Source organism: Macrosteles quadrilineatus, unplaced genomic scaffold, assembly GCF_028750875.1.
Source record: "Macrosteles quadrilineatus isolate MER2022 unplaced genomic scaffold, UCM_ALF_1.0 Scaffold_6__1_contigs__length_79288215, whole genome shotgun sequence".
Lineage (NCBI taxonomy): Eukaryota > Metazoa > Arthropoda > Insecta > Hemiptera > Cicadellidae > Macrosteles > Macrosteles quadrilineatus.
The window spans coordinates 8,964,777-8,990,430 of record NW_026542599.1 but is presented as its reverse complement, the minus strand read 5'-3'; the positions used below and the strand labels follow the sequence as shown (position 1 = coordinate 8,990,430).

General features: G+C 33.7%; 1 protein-coding gene across 2 annotated transcripts in view; it reads left to right on the top strand.

Moving 5' to 3' along the window:
* LOC128996485 (uncharacterized MFS-type transporter C09D4.1-like) overlaps positions 1-24,164 on the top strand; it is a 54,681-nt gene extending 30,517 nt beyond the window's left edge. The window contains exons 2-9 of one of the 2 annotated variants that reach the window (XM_054421849.1): positions 9,684-9,898; positions 15,557-15,781; positions 18,891-19,032; positions 19,938-20,140; positions 21,222-21,325; positions 21,993-22,103; positions 22,418-22,548; positions 23,211-24,164. In XM_054421849.1, coding sequence (XP_054277824.1) covers positions 9,684-9,898; positions 15,557-15,781; positions 18,891-19,032; positions 19,938-20,140; positions 21,222-21,325; positions 21,993-22,103; positions 22,418-22,548; positions 23,211-23,368 — 1,289 coding nt within the window. In that variant the 3' untranslated portion in view covers positions 23,369-24,164. Of the gene's footprint in view, positions 1-9,478; positions 9,899-15,556; positions 15,782-18,890; positions 19,033-19,937; positions 20,141-21,221; positions 21,326-21,992; positions 22,104-22,417; positions 22,549-23,210 lie in introns of both variants that reach the window. The other variant, XM_054421848.1, reaches the window with a different exon arrangement.
* Positions 24,165-25,654: the final 1,490 nt, after the last annotated feature.

Here is a 25,654-nt window from a genome sequence, read left to right as displayed (position 1 = left end):
AACCAATTAATTAATTCCCAACTCTCCCTTTCAAAAATGTATTCAAAGAATTCAAATTTTTACTTCATGTATATTAGGTAATTAGTTTATATTAGACATAATGTATCAGCAACTAATTAATTTTTCTTGATGCCAGCTGGTCTTCATTGTTGGGCTGTTTATAAAAAGGTCCTGACTTATTAAACAGCTGATCTTGGGCAGTAGTAAAGCTAAACCCTACACAGATTCTTCATTTCTACATTTACCTTGCGTTTTGAGCTACACTTTTTCATATTGAGCTTGAATACTCACCTAAATGTGTGTCGCTAACTTAGTAATAATAATAGTAATAACGCTATCACCGGTATTTGAAATTAAACTAATTGTGATTTAATACTTATTATTCTCGTAGATTTCTTGAATAAAAAAACCCGAAAACTGAAGGAGGCGGCCACATGAAAGTAATACCTAAACATTCCCCCTAAAGAATGCCATTGACAATATACCATAAAGTCGATAATAATACCTAAATATCCACTCTAAGAGATCGTATCAATTTATATCAATGCAGTATAAAAACAGACGAAATCGTTACAGTGTGTTTTAGCTTGTTTCAAAAGCAAAAAAGTGAAAATCGTAGGAGCTTACATGTTTCGCTTTAAAGATAACGTAAAACTGAAACACCTCAAATACACAAGGGAGAAATACCTTCATAACTCGGCAAGTTAGAATGCCGTGAGTCTGTTGTGACGGGGTTTAATTAAAAACTAGTTTGAAGTAAAGCGGTTTTAAACTTTCATAACGGTTTTGCGGATAGTTTGAATTAATATACGTGCTTAGCAATGTTGATACATGAGTTTCAAGAGGAATACAGTATCTTGATTAAAGATTTTACTGGTAAAAAATTCTCTTTATTTGATTAGTATAGTTTCAAAGATTTAAAATATCAAAATGTGCGAATACATTAAAACAATAACGTAATGTGATAACTCTAATAGTTTTGTCAAATAAATGTTTAAAACACAACATATTTTTTATCTCAATATTTGGAGCACCAAACTATTAGAAATCTTCAGTAAATTATTTTACCGCTCCCTACTTTATTTATTTTGTTAGAAAATCCTTTGGTAAACCAAACTGCCTCAATGTGTTCTTTTTATATATTTTGTATAAAATGTATAATCAATGTTTCTTCAATGTTAGGACTCTAAAAAATTCAGAAAAAAACTACTAAAAATCTGACTTAGGCCCATGCTCTGTTTAGAAATTCAAAATCATTACAGGACACACCTCAATAATGTTTTTAACCTAATCAGTCTACGACGAAAAGAGAATGTTTATAAAAGAGTTCGGAGGTTATCACAGTGATTGGAGCAACGTTCTAAAAATATGCGAAAATAAACCAGCGACACGAAACTGTGATTTATATACCAACTGTTTGCTAATATTGTACCAGAGAAATCACAAACTTTGTCTCTAAATTCCAACAAGTTGCTCCAAGTTTTAATTAGAGTGCTTAGTGTAATAGTTGTTGACAAGGGGATATTTAGTGTGGTGAACTGTGATAGATAACGATGAAATATGACTTTTGGTTCTAATACAAAACGTGCTGTGGACAGTTTGGAATATCGTCTTGGAAATTAATCATCCTCCGCATATGATTTATCGTCAACTGTTGCCAACTTGAAGTTTACGGGAATATAATTCGAGTTAGAGTAACACTTAGGCATGGTTCGACTTGCAGACGTCATTCATTATTAAATTCTGAATAGATTTAGATGTAAATTGAACGAATTTTCGATTTAGAAAGGTAAATAATAGACTAGTGTTATACAGCATAGTTGTGTTCAAAATAACAATCAATGATGTAGTGTTAAGCTTTTCTACAAGTCAAGGAGAAGAGTAGTTTATTGTGCATATTCCATATTGTATACGGACCATACATTATTTAGCATTCCAGTGACAAATCACTACTTTACTAAATTAGCAATTGTTCCTCGTTTACATAAATGTTAATTAATTAATCTACAGAAATTAAAATAGGGTGCAAGGAAGTTTGATTTGATATTAAATTTTTAAAAAATTGGCAGCCTTAAACAATTTTAGATGGTGGCAAGTTCATTATTATGATATAAAAATCAATAAAAAATAGCCTACTATTTAAATAATATTTTCTCAAAACTACATACAATACTAGAGCAAATTAATTGGTTTTTAAAATTAATTCTGGTGTGTATAGGATTTTAAATAACTGTACGATCATATAAATTAGTAGGAAGATAAATTTCAAATAACTAACTATATTATTAATCCAAAACATTTCACATAAGGTACAAGAAACATATTAGCTATATAAAGAACGGCTGATGAATAAAACTACACTCATCATTACGAAAGTTTAAAATCACTTAAACTCCAAACTAGTTTTAATGAAACCATCGCAAAGTAAACTCTAGGAATTCAAACTTTGGAGTTATGAAGGTATTTTCATAAGCTTGTGTAATGCAGGTGTTTCAGTTTAGAAGTATCTTTTAAGCAGTTGCACATAAGCTAACGCATTTTACCCCTAAACTTTTTAAGCTTTTATAACTAGACACTGTGAAGATTATCTTATGTAGCTTTGGCTATCATAAAAAACATCTCTGAAATTTAAATCCGTAGCCACTAAAAAAACTAAGTTGACCCTCATTCTGAAAACCTATCTGGATATATGATACGTAGACCATATTAAACAATAACATAGTAAGTCTGGTTAAAAACCTAACCTTCAACTCCGAACTAACCTAAGTCGAGCTACATAAACTCGTAGAAAAATTGTAGCCCCATGAATTTCAAGTTAGCAACAGTTGACGATAAATATGCGGAGGATGATTAATTTCCAAGACGATATTCCAAACTGTCCACAGCACGTTTTGTATTAGAACCAAAAGTCATATTTCATCGTTATCTATCACAGTTCGCCACACTAAATATCCCCTTGTCAACAACTATTACACTAAGCACTCTAATTAAAAGTTGGAGCAACTTGTTGGAATTTAGAGACAAAGTTTGTGATTTCTCTGGTACAATATTAGCGTCAGATAACCAACGGTTGGGGCATAAATCACAGAGTTTTGCGTCGCTTGTTTATTTTCGCAAATTTTTAGAACGTTGCTACAATCATATGACAACCTCTGAGCTTATCTATAAGCATTTTTGTACAGAATATTTTTTGGCTGAGATTTAAAACACGGAGTTGTATTATTTACCGAAATTCGGCTGTAAAAGCGAGTGAATTGAATTTAAAATGGTTTTAATACTTTCATATATGTTTTAACGTACTTAAAAGTACATTAAGTACGTTTAAATATGTGTTAAATGTACAATTATATTGAATGAAACACTTTTATCATTGAATTATGTACAAACAGCTTTTGAGTAGCCCATAATCTTGATGCTGTTAAATTCTTCATGGGATATAAATAAAAAGAGACCTAAATTATGTTATTTTATTTTTGTATACTATTATTAAATTATGTCATGTGTAGTTTTTATATAAAGGGAACGGGCCAAACCCTGTTAAGTTTTTATCAATTCCTATTAGCTAACAACCTCCCTACACGTTTTAAGTAAACATACGTAATTTACCACTTATTATTTATCCACTAAAGTGTAAACCCCCATTTATTAACTTGTAGAGGAGGACACTTGATGTTAGTGCAGTTTTTTTATTTCAAATATTTAATCAATTAGCATATTAGCCATAATTTATCTTCATGTTAGAAAAAAAAAGTAATAGCCCGATGCCCAAAAAAAATGAAAAAAATCATAAAAGCAGATAGTTTTATGTTATAACAAATGTACAGTTGAAAACACAAATGAATACAATTAAGTGCACGTAGCGTGTGGAATTCGACCAATGAATCCAGGGCCTCAGTCCCTTTAATTCAAAGTTAATTACTGTATACTGTACTACAACTTCGAAATCGAAACAGACAAAAATCAGCCCTTTTAATGAACAAAATAATTTAAACTTTTTTATCATTCCATAAGAATAAAATGTATATTCATTGCCTTAATTAAGAACTGTAAAAATCATGTTTTATTACTGTTTTCTACTTGATAGGCCAACTCTGTTTGAACATTGTTATTCGCTACGCTTCACTATTTTATCGTCACAATACAACTTTACTTTTCTATTTGAAACCTCTGTAGTAGTTAAAGGGAAAAGACATTTAGCCCGTGAAATGCCATTTCAAGTTGAACCGTAATCGCCCGGGCTGTTTGCATTCATTGCTGCATTTCAATCGCGAAAGCAACATTACAGTTCTCGTGAACGATTCTAACCTCGATTTGCTTACGCCTTTCTGTTATATAAAAAATATTTTTGACGTTTGCTGATACTGAATGCACATTTTTTATTTGTGAAATGGTTTTTTTCTTAGTTTAAGCAAAAAGATTAACCAATAAAGATTTTATGATTTGTAGTTTTAATTTTCTACATTTGGTAAATTCTTGTTATTTCCTTTAGCCCGTTTTAACCCATTGAAACTAAATTGTCTATTGTTTCTTGTATTTTGTTATTATTACGAAAGATTAAAGTAAAAATCGTAAGATCTGTTTCAAAAATAGGACAAATACATAAATAGAATACATAATAGGATAAATAACAGCCAATAGGATAAATACATAAAAAGGATACATAATAGGATAAATTTTCTCCCTTTACCTTGTTAACAACCCTTTTTAAGGGAAAGCTGTGGGTGTAATCACAGAAATTACAATATCTTCTGAACCGTAATTTCTACATCATTAGGGGTTTTATTATTTTGTTAACAGTTTAAAGGACTATAAAATAATAAATTGTTGTTACAAATCTTTCGAACCGTTACTAAACTCCGATTATTCCGTTATTTTATGTGTTTTTATGAAAAAATCGTCATTAAAAATTAAAATTTCAAGTCAGATGAAACGATTAGATATAAACTAATTTAATATTATAATATTCTTAATTGTTTATCATGTCAATGCGCTTATACACATTGTTGATTAAAATTACAAAAAAACAACTTAAAATGAATCAAACTGTTTAAACAACTTCATAAAATCATACATGACCTCTCCTAAGTAAAAGAAACTCTGTTGGATAACAAACTTGAGTTATTGCTGATACAAGTAAACGTCAGATATGTTTTGTCTCTTGTATCACTGAAGAGGTATTACGTTTGATTATATAAAGAAGACTTCAGGTGAAGTATATACTGATGTGTTCCTTTGTCTTTCCCCACAATACTCACGTGGTGTAAAAGTTAACAAATATTTTTTTTATTGTTTGGAAACAGAACGGTTCAATTATATATCAACTAATTATTTTATCGACAGTTTGTTTTGGTTTTTCTTATGTACGTGTTGTTTTTTTTCGAATCCTTAAGTTTGTGATTTAGTGCACTGGCTAAAAAGTCAGTTATAAGAATCATAAATCAATGAAAGACTATGCTATTATAAATTATAATATTGACTCGCATTCTTGTCTTCTTTCAGTAAACACGCTTGGCCTACACGTTTATTTGTGATCAAAAGAGTACTTGTAGTGTTTAAACCCCCCATGAGCTTTTGCGTATTAACATTTTAAATTAGTAATAAAATAATCGATATTTAATAAAGGCTCAACTTTTTTCAATCTGTACCGTGACAATATTAGTTTCTTATCGGTCGAGTGCCTTATTGTAAATCAGATACTTGAAGTTTTCATCATACTTTGGCAAGAGTTTCCTATTATCATAGCCAATTTTATTCTTCCCTAAACAAAACCAATTGAATTTAAGAGATAAAAAGTAGATATCATTATTACTCCGTTTAATGCATTTTGGAACTGCGATAGTTTCACCTTTGGCTTTGGAATTATGAAGAAGACATCACAAATGGATTAGCTGTAGCAATTTTTTTTTTTCAAATTGAACGCAGTTCAATGAGTCTCCCGCATATAGCATCATTGTTTAAATTAATTTTTTCCTCTTTTCACGAATTTAGGTGGTACTTTAATTTTTTTTAGGTGGTAGTTAATTTAGGTGGAGACTTAGACCCAGGACTAAATTGTTTTGATGTCTCCAGAAATCAAAAACACGATTCGTTCAAATTTGTATGTATGTTTATATAAAATTGTTACGTATTAAAATGGTTATTCAAATTTATTTATATTTTACAGGCAAAGTTTATACCTAATCGTGCATTCTATTGAATAACTAGACATTCTATACATTACCTGAAATGAATGTTCAACTAGAATTTTTTGTTAGCTTCAATTATTACTTTGGGACGGGATATCTACTTTTAGCAATAGTAGAAACAGTTGAGTGTGGTTAGCGTCTCGGTGTGAGAGGAGTGGGTTCAATTCCCGGCATTTCACAAAAAAATACTTATGACATTTCAAAATGCCATTTGTGTAGGAAAAAAAACGTCACTACTAGGAGAAAAAAGTGTTACCTCAAGTTTATAAACCCAATAAAAACCGTTCCGAAGGCTGAAGCGGGAACTTTACTCGTTAATGTTGAAGTTTAAGATGGAACAAAAAAGTTCGGCAATAATTTCCTTAGTCTGAATGCGCCGGATTATAAGATATAACTCAAGATTGGATGGAAGTGAATAAACCCATTTCAGGTGTTTAAGTGGATTTATGGATCGAGTTTTCAAACCTGTTACTTTAGTCTTTCGATGGGTTTACTTATGCTACGATCAATCGAATTGATTGTATTTCTTGTAAATAATTCCTTACGGGCTGAGGTGTTAAGATTAACTATAGTATAATAATTATGCCTACTACAGGATTTGCAATTTCATTTTTAAATAACATAACAAGATTGTTATTTAAAATAAGTTTGCGGAAATTTTTCATCATGAATGATAAAATAAACTGTTTACGACATTTCGGAATCTTGAACCTGATTTCGTTATCAGGTGCAAAAAAAACTGATGAATTAAATTATTACGAAATTTGTGCACTTTTATTTAAGTGGCCGTGTATATTTGATAAATATAAAGCAATGTGCAGATGTTATATTAATTTTATGCTACCAATTTTTAACCATAGTTAGAAACATGTCAAGCATAATGATTCGACAACTTTCTCTTTCTCACCATAATCACAGAAAACATACTGTATGTTTTCTGTGCCATAATACTCTACGTTAGTAGATAACATTTAAAATTTACTAAATGGAAATACAATTTATTGCTAATTTATGTTCCATAAAATTTCAAATGTCCACTCTTTAAATTTGTAGCTAATTTATTCGAGATTGTATGACTTTTAATTCAGTAAATTCAAATTCTATAAATAAATATAAATACTAGATTCTCCTTTAATTCATGGAGTATTTTAAATTTTTATCTCAACAAAATATTAAAGCTGCATACAAAAATCATGTAACTAAACTTATAAATCTTTCGTATATTTTCCCGGGCAGAAAGCGATGATTCTGTTTTGCTGAAAGCTACGCGGCGTCTTTCAAGTTCAGAGTCATGAAAATCATTGTAGACGAGCCCCGTGGAACAATGGATTGTTGGAATTGTCTGGACTGGGAACAATGGGCCATTGTGAATTCATGTTCTCTTCGTAAGATGGTGAGGATCTGAGAACTACGCACTCCAAAACCTTCTTGGGTTTATGTAGGATCACAAACACACACTTCACAATCATAGCCTAATACACGTCTTTCGAAATTGGCTTGCTTATTTATTTGTGTTTTCGTTTGAAAATTTAGTTAACTATAAATTATCTTTGTATAGCTTTATTTTATATGTAATACAACCTTACGTCTGTGGTTATTTGTTAATGTCTTAAGATATACTTTAATGAGTAAAATTTCTTTTGGGAGTTGATTTAATTTGTACACTTTTAAACTTTTATTAAAAAAAAAATATATTTTCCATTTAAAATTCGAAATAACATCGTTCTTTATTTACTGGCATATATTATAATATCAATCAAAATTTTGTTAACTAATTTTTTACATGCAATAGTTTATAATCTTTCTAGTTACTGAAGTCTTCTACGGATCATAGGAACACCACTTTTCTATTGCTTTTAAAATAAGTTTGTTATTAGGCGTTGGTGATGTAGTCCTATGTATGAATGTAATTTATATTAATTTGTTCAACCAACACCAATCAATGTATTTTCACTCATACTATAAAATTTATAAAACGGCCAAATATTAAAAATGTTACAATGCAAATGATTTTGACCAATTGACATATTTTATGTACATAATTACCATAGAAATGTTTACAGTTCAATGTTATCAAACATAGAAAATATTTGAAAGGTATTTTCATTAGAAACGTATTTCCAAAAGTAACAAATTTGTATTATTTTGCGCCACAAATACTTAAAAATGATTTATCAAATCACTAATGAATAAGGTTCTGAATATCTCCTAATTAAAACTCGTCACCTTAGTTTTTAATATTCAAATTTTTACAGACGCAGTTCTATCAACAATGACCCATTGGACATAATGTATTTTGAATTTTAATTAAGACTAAATTACAATAGCGTCCATGCGAACGCTCGACGCAGGTCTAAGATAATAGAAAATGAATGAAAAGACACGTGAATAGGACAAAGAGGAACGGCAGACTGGAATTGTTAGGATCAGGAACAATGGTCTTGAATTTGTATTTAGATGCCTTTGAACTTGTGTGACGTTTGGGTGGTGATTCTCATCATAACTTTATCCATAATAATTGCTCATGTGTTTTCAAAAACGAACTTTTTGATCAAAACGGTTTATTCAACCATGAAACTCGGTAAAATATTGTTGTGTTCAGTAGTAAGAATAATATTAATTAATGTATAAAATAAATTTTAAATAATACAGCGGCGTGATTGAAAGTTATGGCTAAATGTATAGTAATCGTAATGGTTTCCATATCTTAATATTATTGACAATGTATCACGAACTATAAAGTTCGTCTCGAAAGTATTTCAAGATGTAGTTTTCGAAATTCAACGATAGTGAATTTTACGTTAATTTCTCTAGTTTGTTTCACCAACCCATGTCTCTCTATGATCCAAATCCAAGAAAAATCTAGTATTCTCTTTTTTTAGTGCATTTGTGTACACATTATTTGGAAATTCTTCCCCACTGTGCATCTTTCTAAAACCCCCCGCTTAAGCAATAGTTTACTATCGGTAAACAATCTACTTGCTGTTTAAATCTTACAATCATTCGGACAATCCTCATACTTAAAACAAGTATCTTTTCTACGATCAAGTGTGCTTAAAATGCTCCATCAAACACAAGGTTAAAACTTTCTAAAATACTAATCCCTGCAATAAACTCTCTAAAAATGATATTTTGCATTTTTGGGTTCATACCGAACCGTTTCAACGGTCGTAAAAAGAATTTGCGCCTGGGAACAATCTTTATTTCCACAAAAACGCTTCACCTATTCAAATAATTTAATTTTATGTACACTTATTAGCAAAAGTAACGCCAATAGCCAACCTCGTTTTCAGAACATTTTAAATATAAATCAAACCCATCATAATTTAACCTAGGACATCCCCAAACTGTAACCACACATCAGTGTTGATGCGGTGCAAATTCGAAGCTGTGGGATTCGACGCCGTGGGATTCGACGCAATACCACGATGACTGTCAAGACGCTTTACGCGGGAGTTTTGCCCGACTCTGCAGTAATACCAACCCATGATTCCGCAGAATGTCGAGTGTACACGAGGCGATGGTTTATACTGGCTCTATTCGTCGTGTACTCAATGTCCAACGCGATGCAGTGGATCGAGTACTCCATCATCGCCAATGTGGTACAGAAGTACTACGATGTGCCCAGCTCCTACGTCAACTGGACATCGATGATCTACATGATCACCTACATACCCTTCGTCTTCCCGGCGTCCTGGCTGATTGACAAGTTGGTGAGTATTGTAATTAATTTACTTTCTTTCTTTATAATTAGCTGTTTTACCCGTGCTTCCCAACGGGAAGAGAACACTAAAGAGAGTAATCATGTTCTAAAGATTCTTAAATCGCCAGCATTTTATATAGTGGATTGCATTTAAAATACACTCAAACGTCTAATTCATTAACCACGTGGCACCAAGATACAGTTCTCATAATATAAACAAATACAATTAAATAGCAGAAGAAAAACACGCCATTAATTTACATTTTACTTTCATATGTTTTTTTAGTAAAGAAATTTAAGTAAAATTCTTTCAAAATCCCTGACATGGGTAATATTAAGACGGCCCCAGGACTAAGCCTTGAAAGTTATACAAAAATGTATGGTGTATAAACATATGTACACCATGAAATCGTACATGTATGTACCAAGTTTCGTGGTCATCGGTCTAGTGGGGTCTGAGTGTATCACTGCCAAATATATATACAAATATACAAACCAACATCCTCTTTTACACTCATATACATGAGATCGTTTTCATTGTTTAAGACAATAATACTGTTACTATTAAAATAGTGCTTATTTAAAGTTGAATTTGAGTGCAAGGTAGGAGTAAAACAAAGTGTAGCTTTTAATTAATTGACTGAATCAGCTGTCTTCAGCCAGACCCTTCTTGTGTGAAAAGCCTAATGATCAAGAACAGCTGTGACTAGTTCCAAACTAGCATACTATTACTTTTTCTTGGAGGTTAAAAAGGGAAAGAGTTTATTTGACGGCGAATCGTCTATGCGGTTTGAGACCAAGACCTAAAATCCTGCCAAATTCAACCAAATATAGTAGAAATAAATTCGAAACCTAAAATGTAGTTTACAAATTCGAGAAATCGTAATTTGAAGAACGAATTTTAAGATTGAGTGACGTTTTTGTTGCCAAACATTGTCCTCAAGACAAGCGCAAAGTCGCAACAAAGACTATTTATTAAGTCACATTACTCTCTACACAACTCATTAGCTTTGTTCGGTAAATCGTTTTAAGCTTTTCCATTGTTACGAAGCTTTTATGTAACGTTTTCTTCAACTAAAGGGAACGTTGGTTTTAAGCAGCAAAATATGGTTCAAATGGTCCTAAAAATACAGCAAAATAACTTAGGTGTCCCACTATATTGACATTGATTATTCTGGTTGTGCTGGTTAAAAAAGTTAGTTATGTAGAAAAGCATTGTTATCGGAATTTGTACTTGATTCAAAACCGAAAACTGCTGTACTGAAATTGATACTGGATGCTATCTGTCATCTGCACGAGGGAATTCACAAATACTTGTACTAATCACTTCCGAATTGCATTTGTCTGTACACGTTTGGATCTATATTACATTAAAGAGAATTCTATATTGCACGCTAAATAAATATATATTTAAGTTACTATGTCGATTACTTATCGTGATTGCACGATATTTCCTGAAAAATTGTTCGACCTCCATACCGGTTTTATACATTTCCATATAAAGAGTCTATGGTTTTGCTGAATGTACGACACAGTAAAGTTAGTTTAGACCAATGAAGAACATTCTACTTCACACCAATGTGTACTACAGTATTTGTTTCGTATTTATCAGTTTTTAATTACATACAATGTGTCCCACACACACGTACTTCAAGACATAATTATTTGACTCTACTACTCACACTACACAGTATAAGTTACTAATATGTATTCAGATTAAGACGAATATTTATTTTTATAATTACACCTTTACTGACATTTACCAGAAAGTTAATGACATATCACGTCCATTCCAGTAATGTTCGTCCAAAATCATTAAAGTAAATCATTGGCAATGGACAATGTAAACGGTTATTGCGATTGAGATAGGGATTGGTTGGGAATGATAAATAAATCATAACAAGCGGAATACATCCCTCAACAGCAACAACATCCCATGCACTGTTGCTCGACAACGCAGCGTCGATGTTATCAAAATGTTTGATGCGAATACATGTGACTATCTATCATCTTTTTGGAGCAGGGAGCGAAATTAGTTTGCTTTTCATTCCAATGAGTACTTTGAGTAACTGGGAAATGATTATTTACAAATTTGTTTTTAATATTGCCATTGAGTGATAAGAGTAGCCTGTACGTGTAGTATTACCAATAACTTTGTAAAATTTGGGAGCCTATAGCACCCGAATCTGGGAGCCCGTTGTCTAGGAAATTTAAACACAGATGACGTTTTTCGGTATTACGACACTGAAACTTAGATAGGGTAGTACCTATAGGATTTGATGCTATGACTCGGTGCTGTTGGATTTTAACGTATTATAAGACCAACATTATTTATGCCGCAGCACCGAAAAATTTTGTGAAGGTAAAACGACCTATAGTACCGAAATAGGAGCGTCAATGTGCTCGTTGCCGTCAATGGAGAGAGCTGATCTAGTGGTAGAGCTTGGGTATTCGGATCGTGAGGTCCCGGCTTCGAATCATGCCAATCGGCAATCACCAATGGATTTTATCTATGTAATAATGCCACGACCCTCTAAGACTAGCCTGAAGCAATGTGTAAAACAGTTCCGGGCTAGAACCTAGTTTCCTAGGATGTGAAGGTGGTACAAAAAATAGTACTTTTACGAGATGAATCGGAGATATGAATATTCTATTCTATATGACCCCTACAAATAACAATCCATCCAAACAAGAACATTTATGACTTATGTTATAGTTTTAGCTAATCATAAATAAATAGGCTAATTATTTTTTTACAATATCTATTTTGTATCGAAAACAAGTTTTATCGCCCTTCTAGAACTCACTTACTGTTATGGTAGAAACGTAAAAATGTTGGAGCCACTATTTTATCGTTTAGTGAAATAAAATACGGTAGGTATTGAATACTCCTCTGGAAACCGCAAACATTTATCAACCTATTTCACGCCTTACTTTACCTGTCATGAACAGCGTATCCAGAACAATGAAAATCATTCGAACTCGGGCTATTTTATGCATGGTGATCATAAAAGGCGGCTATTAAGAGGATTTATTTCTCACTGCGTATTTAAAAATTGGATTATATTTTTAGACGTAATCTATTTATTTAAGTATTGTGTAAAGTTGAAAACTTGTGAGAACGTAAATCTTAAGGCTAAATAACGATCGTTGATAGATTTTACCTGAACTGCCCAAAATGAAGCACCCGTAGTCTATTTTCAATCTTATTTCTGGAAAGCAACAAATCACGCCATCGGTTCGACAGAAGCTCTTTCCTGCGTAAAAAGATTTATGACCATGAACTGCTTGAGAAAACTGAACTAAGGTAATTTGCTAGGAAAGGTTTTTGAATTATCTACCTGAAATGCTGATCTACTTGCATTTTGTTTTTGATACTTGGTTTATAGAATTCAAACTTCGAAACTTCAACTAGTTAGCTAATCGTAGATTATTACAAGAACAAGAAGTATGTTTTGCTATACTTCGTTAACAAGATCATAGATTAAGTATGCCACCTTAGGGAGTATTCTTAATCTATGACAAACTAGGTGGTTTCAGGGGAAGTAATCCACCCCTTACACTTAAGTTCTTACCTTTAAAAGAACTTGTTGTTCTGCCCGTGCCTCGCCACGAGAAGACAGAGAAGAGGGTGATCTTCACCGTACTGTCCCATGCAAACTACCGGTTGTGAAGCGTTTGGTTTTGATTTTAATTAAGTTTATCAATGTCCATGTCACAAGGAAAAATACTCTTCAGATACGTTTTATTCCCAGTTGGAACACAGAAGGCCCTGACCAAACTCTATCCTTAGGTCACAATTATCACATAACTTGTCTGCAACATCAATTGCTGTGTTTTAAACTATATTATACTGATATAATAAGTAAACAACAGAAACATAGTTCTTGAACACTATCCCACATTATAAGAAAAACTTACTGTCACTTCTCTGGATCCAATCTTGAAATAAATCTTAGAATCAGAAGTTAACTCAAGGAAAAGTAAACAAACTAAAATAAAAACAAATCTAACAGCTGATGTATCTTCAATATTTTTAATGTGATTAAATAAATACAGCCCTTTAATTGAGGTTCCTGCCTTTAGGAGAGTGTTTATCAATACATTCCACCATGGGGTTTATCGAAATCTTGTATTTTTCGGGGAAGATTCACATAATAAATGTCATTCAAGTTTGCGGTTGATAGGTGTGCGGCTTATGGATGTCTCAAAAGTTTAGATCTTATAGCTCAGCAGCTGAGGTTTACTAAAACGTCAATCAGCGGCAACATATATTAAGCAACAAATAGTGGGGGGGAAACTTCCCCTAAACCTGCCTAAATTTTGTGAACAGAGTATAGTTTAGGGGTTAGAATACCCAGAAGTTTGGTGTGAGAGTGACCGGCCGATCCCTGGTATGGCCACCCAAGCTTTTAAACGCTACCTAGATTAGTTAGTGTTGCTTTCTTTTATTTTAATGTATGTTATTAATTAGGCCTATTTGTTTTTGCGTTTTGACATGCATGCGTTTTTATCACAGTCGGGAGGAATGCAGCCTATTTTGTTATTTAAAAGACCGAAAAGACCCACTTTAACAATCCCGGGTCGCCGGAAGACTGCCCCCCGGAAAACTACCCCCCCAAGCAGGTTCTTACGTCATATTGACGTCAGAGACCGGAGGGCAGTTTTCCAGTCACGGACACTCAAATTTAGTTGTCAAACAGTTCTAATCTAACCTAACCTAACCAACCAAACTTGCTGTAACATTTCGAAAATCGAAAATGTTTTATATTCACCACATGCATTTTCTATTATCCAACTGAATTACTCGAATTAAAATTAATACTACATAGCATGATTTGTCTAGGGGGGTAATATTCCAGTCGCGGACACGGCTTCCATATTGGTTAGTTAGTCGATTTTGTGACGTCACGTTTCACCTGGGGGGGTAGTTTTCCGGGGGATAGTATTCCGCATCCCCGTTAAAGTGTTAGAGGTGGATTTTTTCCCCATAAAATCGTAGAATGTCCCTTGCTACGAAATTCCACTGGTTGAGACCTTATCAACAAACTTCAGTAAAGCATACATGCTTAAGTTGTATTTATTAAGTGGGTTTAAGCGAAACTTTGATATCCGCCTCCATTATATTTACGAAAATATCAAACCTAACAGTATCGGTATTTTCAATTGTTTAATGTGTGGCTTAGTACTATATATATACTTTAGGTTTGCTAGGTTTAGCAGATAGTATATAATATTATAGCCTACTTTCATTCATTGAGTGAATGATTAAAACGAAAAGTTATATATATATATAAATCCTAGGATCAGCTAAAGCATTGGCTGAAGACAATCATTTTCAGATTAGTTCCATTCGGCTCTCATGTCACAGATGTTTTGTTGATTACTGAAGGTTTCTTGATTTAACTTATTTTTAGACTACAGTATCCAAACCAAATGAAACTACTTACCTAGTTATGAGCAACAGCCCGTTCTCTGTTTTTATAACAATAGCGGTCTTAAGCGCAAATCATAAAATTAACCCTAAAATTAGAGAAAAAATACCCCCACCTTCGGATTTTACAAATTGATGGAAAGAGGATTCCACTTGTGTTAGGTATTTTATAGTTCTGCCTGGATTTGGGTTACGTTACGAAACTTCTTATGTGGCAATAATGAATTTCCTCAGGGTATTCGTGTGGCAGTCACTCTTGGAGCTCTGGGGACCTGCGCAGGAGCATGGATCAAGGTGTTTTCCGTAGCCCCGGACCGCTTCCTGGTCACGTTCCTTGGTCAAACCGTGGTCGCCATCTCCCAGATCTTCGTCCTCAGTATGCCCGCACCTCTGGCCGCTACCTGGTTCGGCCCCGATGAAGTCTCCTCAGCATGTTCTATCGGGGTCTTTGGAAACCAGGTAGGCATTTTTCATATGTTTAACATTGTGAATAAAAAGCGTTCACTTTTATCCCTGGTTGTTATGAGATTATATGTACACCACATCTTGTTAGCGTATTCTGTTACCCCTGTATTTTGCCCCGTATAATGAGATGCGACACGCTATAGCGGGTAGCTGTTTCTGTTACTTTTTGGAACGATCCCGTTGAAAGCTCTCAATATTACGGAATTTTATTATTCGAAGGTGCTTTGTTATAGTTGATTTTTTCAAGCAGAGTTTGCCTTTTTAGTGCGAACAAAAATTGCAGATCATAATAAAATCAACCAAAAATGTCAGAACAGACATTTATGCTCTATAAACTGCGTATAATTGCTTATTTTATACATCAAAAGCGAGTTTATATATAAGGTAAGGTTCGTTTTTAGAATAACAGCGGCAACAGCGCACTTCATCTCAAAATTTACTACTAGCAAGACCTGATCTTGTTTGCCACATATATTTTACTTTCCTGTAATCCCTTAACAAACCTGTGAATAAACATACATTTTTCTTTCTTTTTAACAAAGAAATATCAAGACATTCAAATGCATTTAGATTGAGAGCAAATGTCCAGTTGCTTGGAACATTTTGCTTTCACCCCTGAGAATTTGATACTGATAACTTTTCTAATCATGTCCAAAAATGTCCATCCTCATCTTATGATTAAAAAAACACAGTTCTGTTGACAGCTAGAATTAATTGTAAAGTATCAGCGGAATCAACGGACGAAACAGTTACATGAACAAGAAAACGCTAGTGCGCTCAACAAACTGACTGCGCATGCGCGAGATTTATTCAGACCAGACGCAGACGCCAGCCCCCCAGCCCCAGCAGACGCCAGCCAGACGGTCGTTTCGTTTGCAGCGAGCACGAAATGGAAATACTAAACTATGTAAACTATGCTTGAATAGCAATGTTTTTGTCGTAAGATTCAGTTTATTTATTTCTTGTGTTTTCAGTGATTAAGTGCGTAACCACGTATCATGTTTAAAATAAGTCTTTATTTCAATTACCTGTAAATCGTTAATAAAAATAAACATAACCCCACCGTGGCCAAACCAAACCTGTTAAGAAACGTTGGCTCAGTTTAGTAATTTAATTGCTGTGCTAAGAGAAAATTGATTATCCTGAAACGATTTTATTAATTCAATTTATAAGGAACCGTAATCTAAAAAAATAGTGGTAGGCCTAAGTTATAAGGTAGGCCTAGTATTGGTTTAAAAAGTTACTTACTTCGTAGCAATGGGGAAAAGGTACTTTTGTGACTATTGTGATAAAACCTTTATTGATGATCCAGAATCACGAAGAAAACACATTCAAGGCATAGGCCATATCCGAAATAGGAATAATCATTACAAAAAGTTTAAAGATGTAAAAGCAATATATGAGGAGGAATCAGCTAAAGAAGAATGTCGAAGATTTAGGCAAACCGGTCAGTGTCAGTTCAACGAGAATTGTAACTTTACTCATTATTCCAAAGAAGATTTACAACTTATGAAGAACGAAATAGAAAAGGCTGAATTAAAAAGAAAAAGCTATTCTAATATCCAAGAAGCATCACTTGAAGATTGGTTAGCGAAGCGTAGAACCAAAAGTGAAACTACAACGTCACAGCTCAATAAGGATAGACAGTTGACAATGAAACCCTCGACATCATCTTATTCTAATCACAGCCAGCTCCCAATATCTTTACAGCCTGTAACTGAAGATCAAATTTTCCAGTCTGATGTTGAGTTTACAGAATGGGGCTAAAATTAGAATTAGTAAGTTAGTTCTACTTTTTTGGACAATACAGACCCTAAACCAGGGAAAGTCTTAGGACGCACATTTATTTATAAAAAGTGAGTAGGCCTAAGTTTAAACATAGGCTAACATTTTCAAATTATGTGGCTAGTTATTCTTATCCGAGGGTTATACATCTAGAGTATTTCACCATGAATTAAATTGCCAAACACCAATTCGGTGTTTTCAACAAGTCAATCAACTCAGTCATCCAGTGAATTTTTGTTACAGACATTTTATTTTGTGTTGTTTATGTTCTGTATTGTGTCATAGACTATGAATACTGTACGCCTACGATACAAATTCATAATGAATTCAAAGACAGAAGATGAAATGCCGTAGTTTACATTTTTACAGATTGAAGATGTACCTAACTTAGCAGCATATAAAACAGTTGTTTTATTCACGGCCTAACAAGGGACTGATAGTTTTACAGAGGGTAGGTAACTTAATTTAGGTGTAACTTATTTTAATACATTTCCATATAATTAGCCTCTATCCATATAATAATTATCATAAGGTATAATTTCATTAAGTTATGAAATTCAATAAATCAGGATAGACAATCAAGTTATCATTAATAAAAGCTAACTGTTGCTTACCTAATTTATCGACTTGTGCTATTTAGGGCCTATACCTATAGGCTAGCTGTACAAAGACACAAGTATATTGTAGGTAGGCTAATTGAAGCCATTCTATGTAAATTTTAGTCTAGATGTATAATGTGTAATATAAGTTACTCTTATTTTGTTTAACTTAGTTTCAAATTTGTTTAGCCCTTACAAAACTCTCTTTTTCTTGTTACGTTTGATTATTTTTTTATTTAGTTTGTTTTTGCCACATTTACAATTTTTATGCTTCCAGTAAGTTAATCTTAAAGTTGTAACTTAACTAACTTATTTTTTTATGTTGACCTATTGTTGAAAAGCACCTTTAATCAATAACCAACGAGAAACGGCAGCTGGGTTCAGAACTAACCCTTCTTAGCCAGGAAGCAGCAACCTTCTGATTTGAAAGCGAAGCGAGCAATATAGCCTACCACATGACTACTCGGACCAGAGGCGGCGTTTAGGGGGGGCCAGGGGGGGCAGTTGCCCCCCCACATTCATATGGAATATTTATCAAAATTATAAAATAGAATTCTATCAACAATAAATCTAGATTTCGCCCCCCTCCCCTCTCAAGCCCAATCGCCGCCACTGACTCGGACAATTAGGCTACTTGGCTTCACCCATACTGATCTTTAAAACACATACCGGTACTTTCCTGTTTGTTTTTCTTATCCACAGGATGTATATATTTTCAGCTTGGAGTGGCCCTAGGCTTTGTGATTCCACCGATGATTGTGAAGAACAGCGAAGACTTGGATGTGATTGGGTCCGGTCTTTCCTTACTCTTCTATGGAGTGGCTATTCTCACGTCAGTTCTTCTAGTCCTCATTTTATTCTGTAAGTTTAATAATCACCACTAAGCAATTTATAATAATCTCCAGTGTCATCAATCCCTTTGTATACTCTTGTTCAGAACTTTTTAATGATTTTTTGTCTCTAATGGCTGATTTACAAAATGGGCCTACTAATCAATTCTTGATTCAATCCAAGTCAGCAATTCAATTGGCAATAGGCATCCATAATTTATAAGGATATAGTTGTTGAGTAGTGATGCGCCATTGCAAATTGATTTGACAATCCCAATATTGCTTTGCTTGCTAAGGTAAAGGTCCTTAACTTACTATTGGAATGAATTTGATTGAAATTTTTCATTCCTTAGTTCATAGTTCCTTGGTCTTGGTCATATAGTAGGCCTAAAATCACCAAAGGGTATTAATCGGTAAGGTATTAGAGCCTACTCAATTATGTAAAAGTTAGGCTATTATAGTCTACAGTAGGGTGTTTTGAGTATCTGACCAGAACCGGCCTCAGTAAAGTCGGGTAAGCAAATAGTTATCTGTGCAGCTAGTGAGAAAAGTGAGCAATTGACTCACTCGAGAGAAATCCTTACTCACGAGCCGTGTGAGGAATGGTTTCTCGAGTGAGGCAATTGTACTTTAAACTCGAGTTGCACAGTATACTTATCCTACTGTTACCATAAAACAAATAAATTGGTGAAGAAACATAACCTATTTTTACACAGAAGTGAACTTTTAATTAACATTTAATGTGAAGTGACAAATACAACAGTACAACAGCTGACCAGCTGATTTACAGCCAGTGCTGCCAACGTATTTCGCGCGCATACGACGTTGCCTGCATGTTACGCGCTCACTATTTCGTGCCTTCACGTTGCAAATCTGGAGTGAGACAATGTTAATTGTGATATCTGATGCGTGATAGAGTCTCTGAAGTACTCACAGTTTTCCAGAGTTCACCGAAGTTGCCGCCCAGTCCGGCACAGGCTGTACAACGCAGCGCAGCGTCCATACCCTTCCTAACCTCTATCAAACACCTGGTTACTAACACCGGGTACATGCTACTGCTAGTGTCATACGGCATCAATGTAGGGGTGTTCTACGCCATATCTACCCTGCTCAATCAGATCGTACTGGCTTACTTTCCGGTAAGTGAAATTTGAAGTATTTCAGCTGTGATGATAGGCTAACAGATAAAATCTTGCATTTGCCTGTTGACCTAGACCTCAGGCCTGTCCATGGTACCTTTGGCTAAGAGAGCCAGACATAATACCATTTTGAATTTGTAGTTAGTTTTGGAATAAAAATAAACATAGTTGATTTGATCCAACAACGGAGTTGGTGATGCAAATCAATCATTTCTGTCAAATACACCAACTTTTTAACCAAGATTTGATCCAACAACGGAGTTGCTGATGCAAATCAATCATTTCTGTCAAATACACCAACTTTTTAACCAAGACAACTTACATTAAACTATATAATCTTTTATCTCACACCAACTCTCATAAAGATGGAATAGGCCTATACTAAATTTAGACAACTTACGGTCTTCAGTATCCAAAATTCAATGGTGGAACATATCCAGCAAAGCAAGGGTTGAACCATTACCTAGAGTATGGTACAAAAGTGATGTGGCATGTTTTTTTTTTACAAATATTTATTTACAATCTATTCTATACTAGAACAATAAGTCAATTTCATGACAATTTTAACATGGGTTAGTTACACTCCATCAAGTGCACTAACATACAAAAACTTTTAAAAAGTGTAACTAAAAACGATTTGGAAGGTCTATTGGATTAACTTTTTTGAGCCTATAGTAGCTTCACTATTATCGAGGAGGTTAACTGCCAGGGAATTTGGATGGCTTTCTTTGATTTTTTTCGCTTTGTTTTTTTTATTTCTTCTCTAATATACAGTAATTTTGTATCTTGATGAATAACATTATTTGTGACAAACCAAGGTGCTTGTAAAATTTTTCTTAGTGTTTTGGATTGAGTACTGATAAAATTCAATGTTAGCACTGAAGTGCACATCTCTGCCTTGGTTTCATAGTCATCTGACTGGGTCTCTCCTACGACTCATCAAATAAGTGCCAATGAATTTCACTAAATTATTTTAAAAACAATCCTTTTAGACAAACTATAGTAAACAACTAAATAATTCCCAAAAGGTCAATGCCGAGTTGTTTGGATTAGTCCATTTATCATGTTTGTTTTTTTTCAGGGCAAAGAAGAAGACGTTGGCAGGATTGGTCTGATGATCGTAGTGGCTGGAATGTTGGGCTCCGTTTGTTGTGGAGTTGTACTTGACAAGACACACAAATTCAAGTACGAATAGTTTACAATGTTCAATTTTAAAGTGTGTTGTCAGCAATCCCATTGTAATGTTTTGCCATTAGTTAGTTTTTGCTATATGTTTGACCGTTTTTTTTTTTTTTTTTTGCAAATTTCCCTATTTGGAAGAAGCTATTAGGGTTAAGGCCAAAACACTATTCCATTCATTCTAATTGTTATGTGTTATGTGTGTTGTTTTTAAAAGCTATTCAAAATCATTTCTGATTTTACATTTTGAATTGTATGTAAATGTACGCCAAGCTCCAAGTTAAGTAGGCTATAGATAGGCCTACTAAGAGTTCTAACTGTATGATATGAGAAATTATGAAGACTTTTAAATACTTTTCAATGAAATGGTGACCATACAAATTAGGCATTTTAAGATAACTACGAATGGAGATAAGTGTAGGATGAGTGGCGCGATCTTGTAGTCGTGTTAGTCACTAAGGCCGACTTATTCCTTAGACACAAACTACTAATTAAAAGCCCATACAGCTAATGGCATCTAAGGGACCTACAGTTTATAGTGGATTCCGAACCACATTTTTGCCCTGGTATATACGAATTGGTCTAATTATCAGGATAGTACTGTGGATAGTCGTAGTACTCACACCCAGGGAGTATCACATCCTCAGATGTTTTTAACCTAGGATTTTTGCAGGGAGACGACACTTGCTGTTTATTTCTTCTCGTTGGTTGGCATGGTGATCTACACCTTCACACTGAACTGTGGATATATCGCTGTAGTCTACGTAACTGCTGCAGTGCTCGGGTATGTTTTGATTTAATTATGCAGCATTGCGTTTATTTTTTGTATATTGTTAATCTGTTAAGACTATTAACAATCAAACGCTTTCTGGGAGAGTGTGAAATGACCAAAAATGTTAGATTACAGAATTTATAGGGCTATATAAAAACCTTTTAGTTGCGTCACATGTGGGTGAGTCATTAGCAGTTTCTTGTCCAAACCATCCCTAGTCTGAACCAAACAAATCCCAAATATAGAGTCTACTGAACATCTAATTATTAATCATTATTACCTTAAATTTAAGATAATTTAAATTTTCTGACAATATTGCTTTGTAGATTCTTCATGACAGGATACTTGCCGGTTGGTTTTGAGCTGGGAGCCGAGTTAACCTATCCGGAGCCTGAAGGCACATCCGCAGGACTTCTCAACGCGGGAGCTCAAGTCTTTGGCATCCTGTTTACAATTGGTAAGTCCTGAAGTGTAATCTCAATCAGTAAAGCTGACAAAATTTCCTTCCCGAGTTATATTTTCGATTTGTTATTTTAATTTTCAAAAATATCTGTGAATGTGTAAACAACATGTCCTGCAACTAGATGGCACCTGTTGAAATCATGTTTCTTACATATTAACTGTAAAAACAAAAAGTGTCATTAACAGTGTCTGTAGTATCTTTTTCAAACTGAAATTATTACATGCAACAAGTTTCTTTTAAAATTGCTTACAGCTGGTTCATATAGATGGAATGTCTACTTCAATGTTCAATAGTACGCTACTTTACTATGTCTACCAAATTCTTGTTTTGAAAAAATTTGGATTATTAAGTTCAATTGTATTAAAAGTCAGTCGTTGTTAGGCGTTTGACACACGTACAGGACAAAAATAAAATTTTTCCGCTCTAAACAAGCTGGACACTTTTCGGGTTCCTAAAATAGTCGGACTCGATCTCCAGGACGATCTCCATCGTAATTAGTACCCATAGTACATTAGCACATTAGAGCATCTGTGATATTTGTTTTACTTGTGTGTCTATCTGTATTTGACCAACTAGATATCACCATACGATAGAGGCGAATGAAACCCACAAAACCTTCACAAATATTTTAATTCCAACAATTGCCGTGTTGACAGGGTCCTCGTATGTGCTGGAGTTGATCGGCGACTTGTGGGCCAACGCAGTACTGTGCTGCTGTCTGGTAATAGGTACAGGACTTACGGCACTCATCCGCTCCGATCTGAGACGCCAGGCGGCGCACGCCAAGAACACTCAGCAGCCACCAACGCCATAAGTAGGCTTACATTCCACTGTCTCTAGTTATGTTCTTGTAACTGCATTTCACTCTGTAAGATAATTATTTTTCCAAAATACAATCACAATGGTACTATTTAGTGGCTAAAGAACAATACTAATGGAAAATATCCGCACAAAGACTGTTCATATGCTTGTAGAGAGTCTTCACTGTCGCTCTCACTACTCAACACAAAAAACACTTGTGTTTGATGGAATAATAAATTTACCTTAACGTAAATAAGACAAAAATTTTACAATTCCACTGATTAACGTAAAAAGATATCTGAGTAAGGGAAGGCTAATTTGTTATAGAATAGGTTAAGAAAAGTTAAAATTGGATTAGGGTGCCAGTAGGTACTGAAGACGTTTAAACAGAGAACGTTTAATTATAAGAGATAAAAATACCCCCGCCGCAGCAAACCTGCAGACTAAGCGAATTTCAACTCGTCTGATTACATTTTTACTAAAATATTTCCATAAATAAGACATATTATTCCCTATTTAAATAACATTAGATTTAACGAGTGCTTAGGTTTGCTGCTTTGGGGAAGGTAAAAAGTGTTTTTTGACCATACGTCAATAGTATAGGATGAAATAAATAAATTTGCCAAATTTTATCAATATATACCCATAAACAAGTAAACTACAACAATTTTCATTTTCTCCAAAAGAATAACATGGGAATTTTTAATTACACTATTTTTGAATTTTCTCCATGACCGTTAGGCATACAACAGCGCTTCAATATACTAAATTATTTCTTTTTTTAAGCTCTACAAAACGGTTTAGAAATAAATCGCAAATTTTTTTGTTTTTAGGTTCAAAAATGGGAAAAACCCATTTTTACCCCATAAAACCCCCCATAAACCCCCGTTCCCATGGTCCGATTATGCTGGATCGCGAACTCGTTCGAATAAACGTAAGTTTACACGTTTGTACCAAATTTCATCAAAATCGGATCATTTTTGCTCGAGTTATCGCGCTAACGGACACATATATATATATATATATATATGAATTTGAACGGATGGTGTTTTTGGCCTCTAGGGACCTCAAAATGAAAAATTAAATCGGTCTCGGGTCCAGGTCTTACCATGAGTACTACGGTAAAAACATGTTGATACATGAAGAGGAACCAGAGAGGGGTGTGCAAAGAAGTGATTTTCCTCTAGCCCAGCGGTGGTCAGTTATGATTGTTCATAAATTTTATTTTTATGTTTAGGACTGGAAAATTTGTAAAAAGTAGATCAGCAGTGTAACTCTGTTTTTTTTTAGAATGTTTTCTATTACCTATGGATTTCTGGGAATCCAGTGCACAAGTCTGAATCGTACATGGGATAGTGTTTGAAGTTGTAAGAAGTAAAATACTTTCTAGTTTTTGGTCATTTTATAAATTTTAGTTGGAAAGTATAGTGTGTGGTGATAAAATTTCATCAATCTTGAGTGTTGAATTGATCCAATGCAAACTTGCTTATTCAGAACATAGACGATACGTTGTCTATACTATATAAACTACCATCATGTGATTCAGAATGAGTAGTCTATATAAAGGTTTGAATACTCTATGGATGGTGAAAACATTGCTTTTGGGAATTCTAATACGATGATGGTTTGGACAAAATTGACAAAAACTAAGTGAGGACTTGAGTAAGTGAGATTATAAAGCCTATACCACGTTCTAAAATTAGATACTTTTATGACATTTTGGGCTCTCAGGATCTTAAATCTGACTCATAACTGAAGTTATTAGTAAATTTAGCTAACAAATTTTAGTTTTTGTAAATTTGTCGACAAGTTTTTTGAGAGTGAAGTGCAGCTCAATTAGAACAGTTAATGTTATGGAATATTAATTTAGAAGTTTTTTGCTTGCCAACAGTGACAAATAAATAGTGACAATAAGATTAAAACGGTTTACATAGTTTTTCTTTTTTTTAATTAGGCAAACAAACATTCCAATACAAAATATATTTTTATACTAGCCATAAACTTTTTTCTCGCCTAGCAGTATATCTATGAGGATTTTTATTTATTTGATTTTTTTTCATAGCCTTTGTATATAAACATTTTGTTATTGTAAGTAATTTATTGCATTTGAATTAGACATTATTTATTTTGAGCTTTTTTTATTTAAGTTGTATTTGAGTAAAGAGTATTATGTTTTAATTGCTCAAAGTTGTCTTGATTTACATTTGTCATCGTCATAGATAACTTTACTATTAGTAAAAAGATATATTTTCTCTTATATAAAATATACTAAACATGTATTGAGCATACCATGTAATAT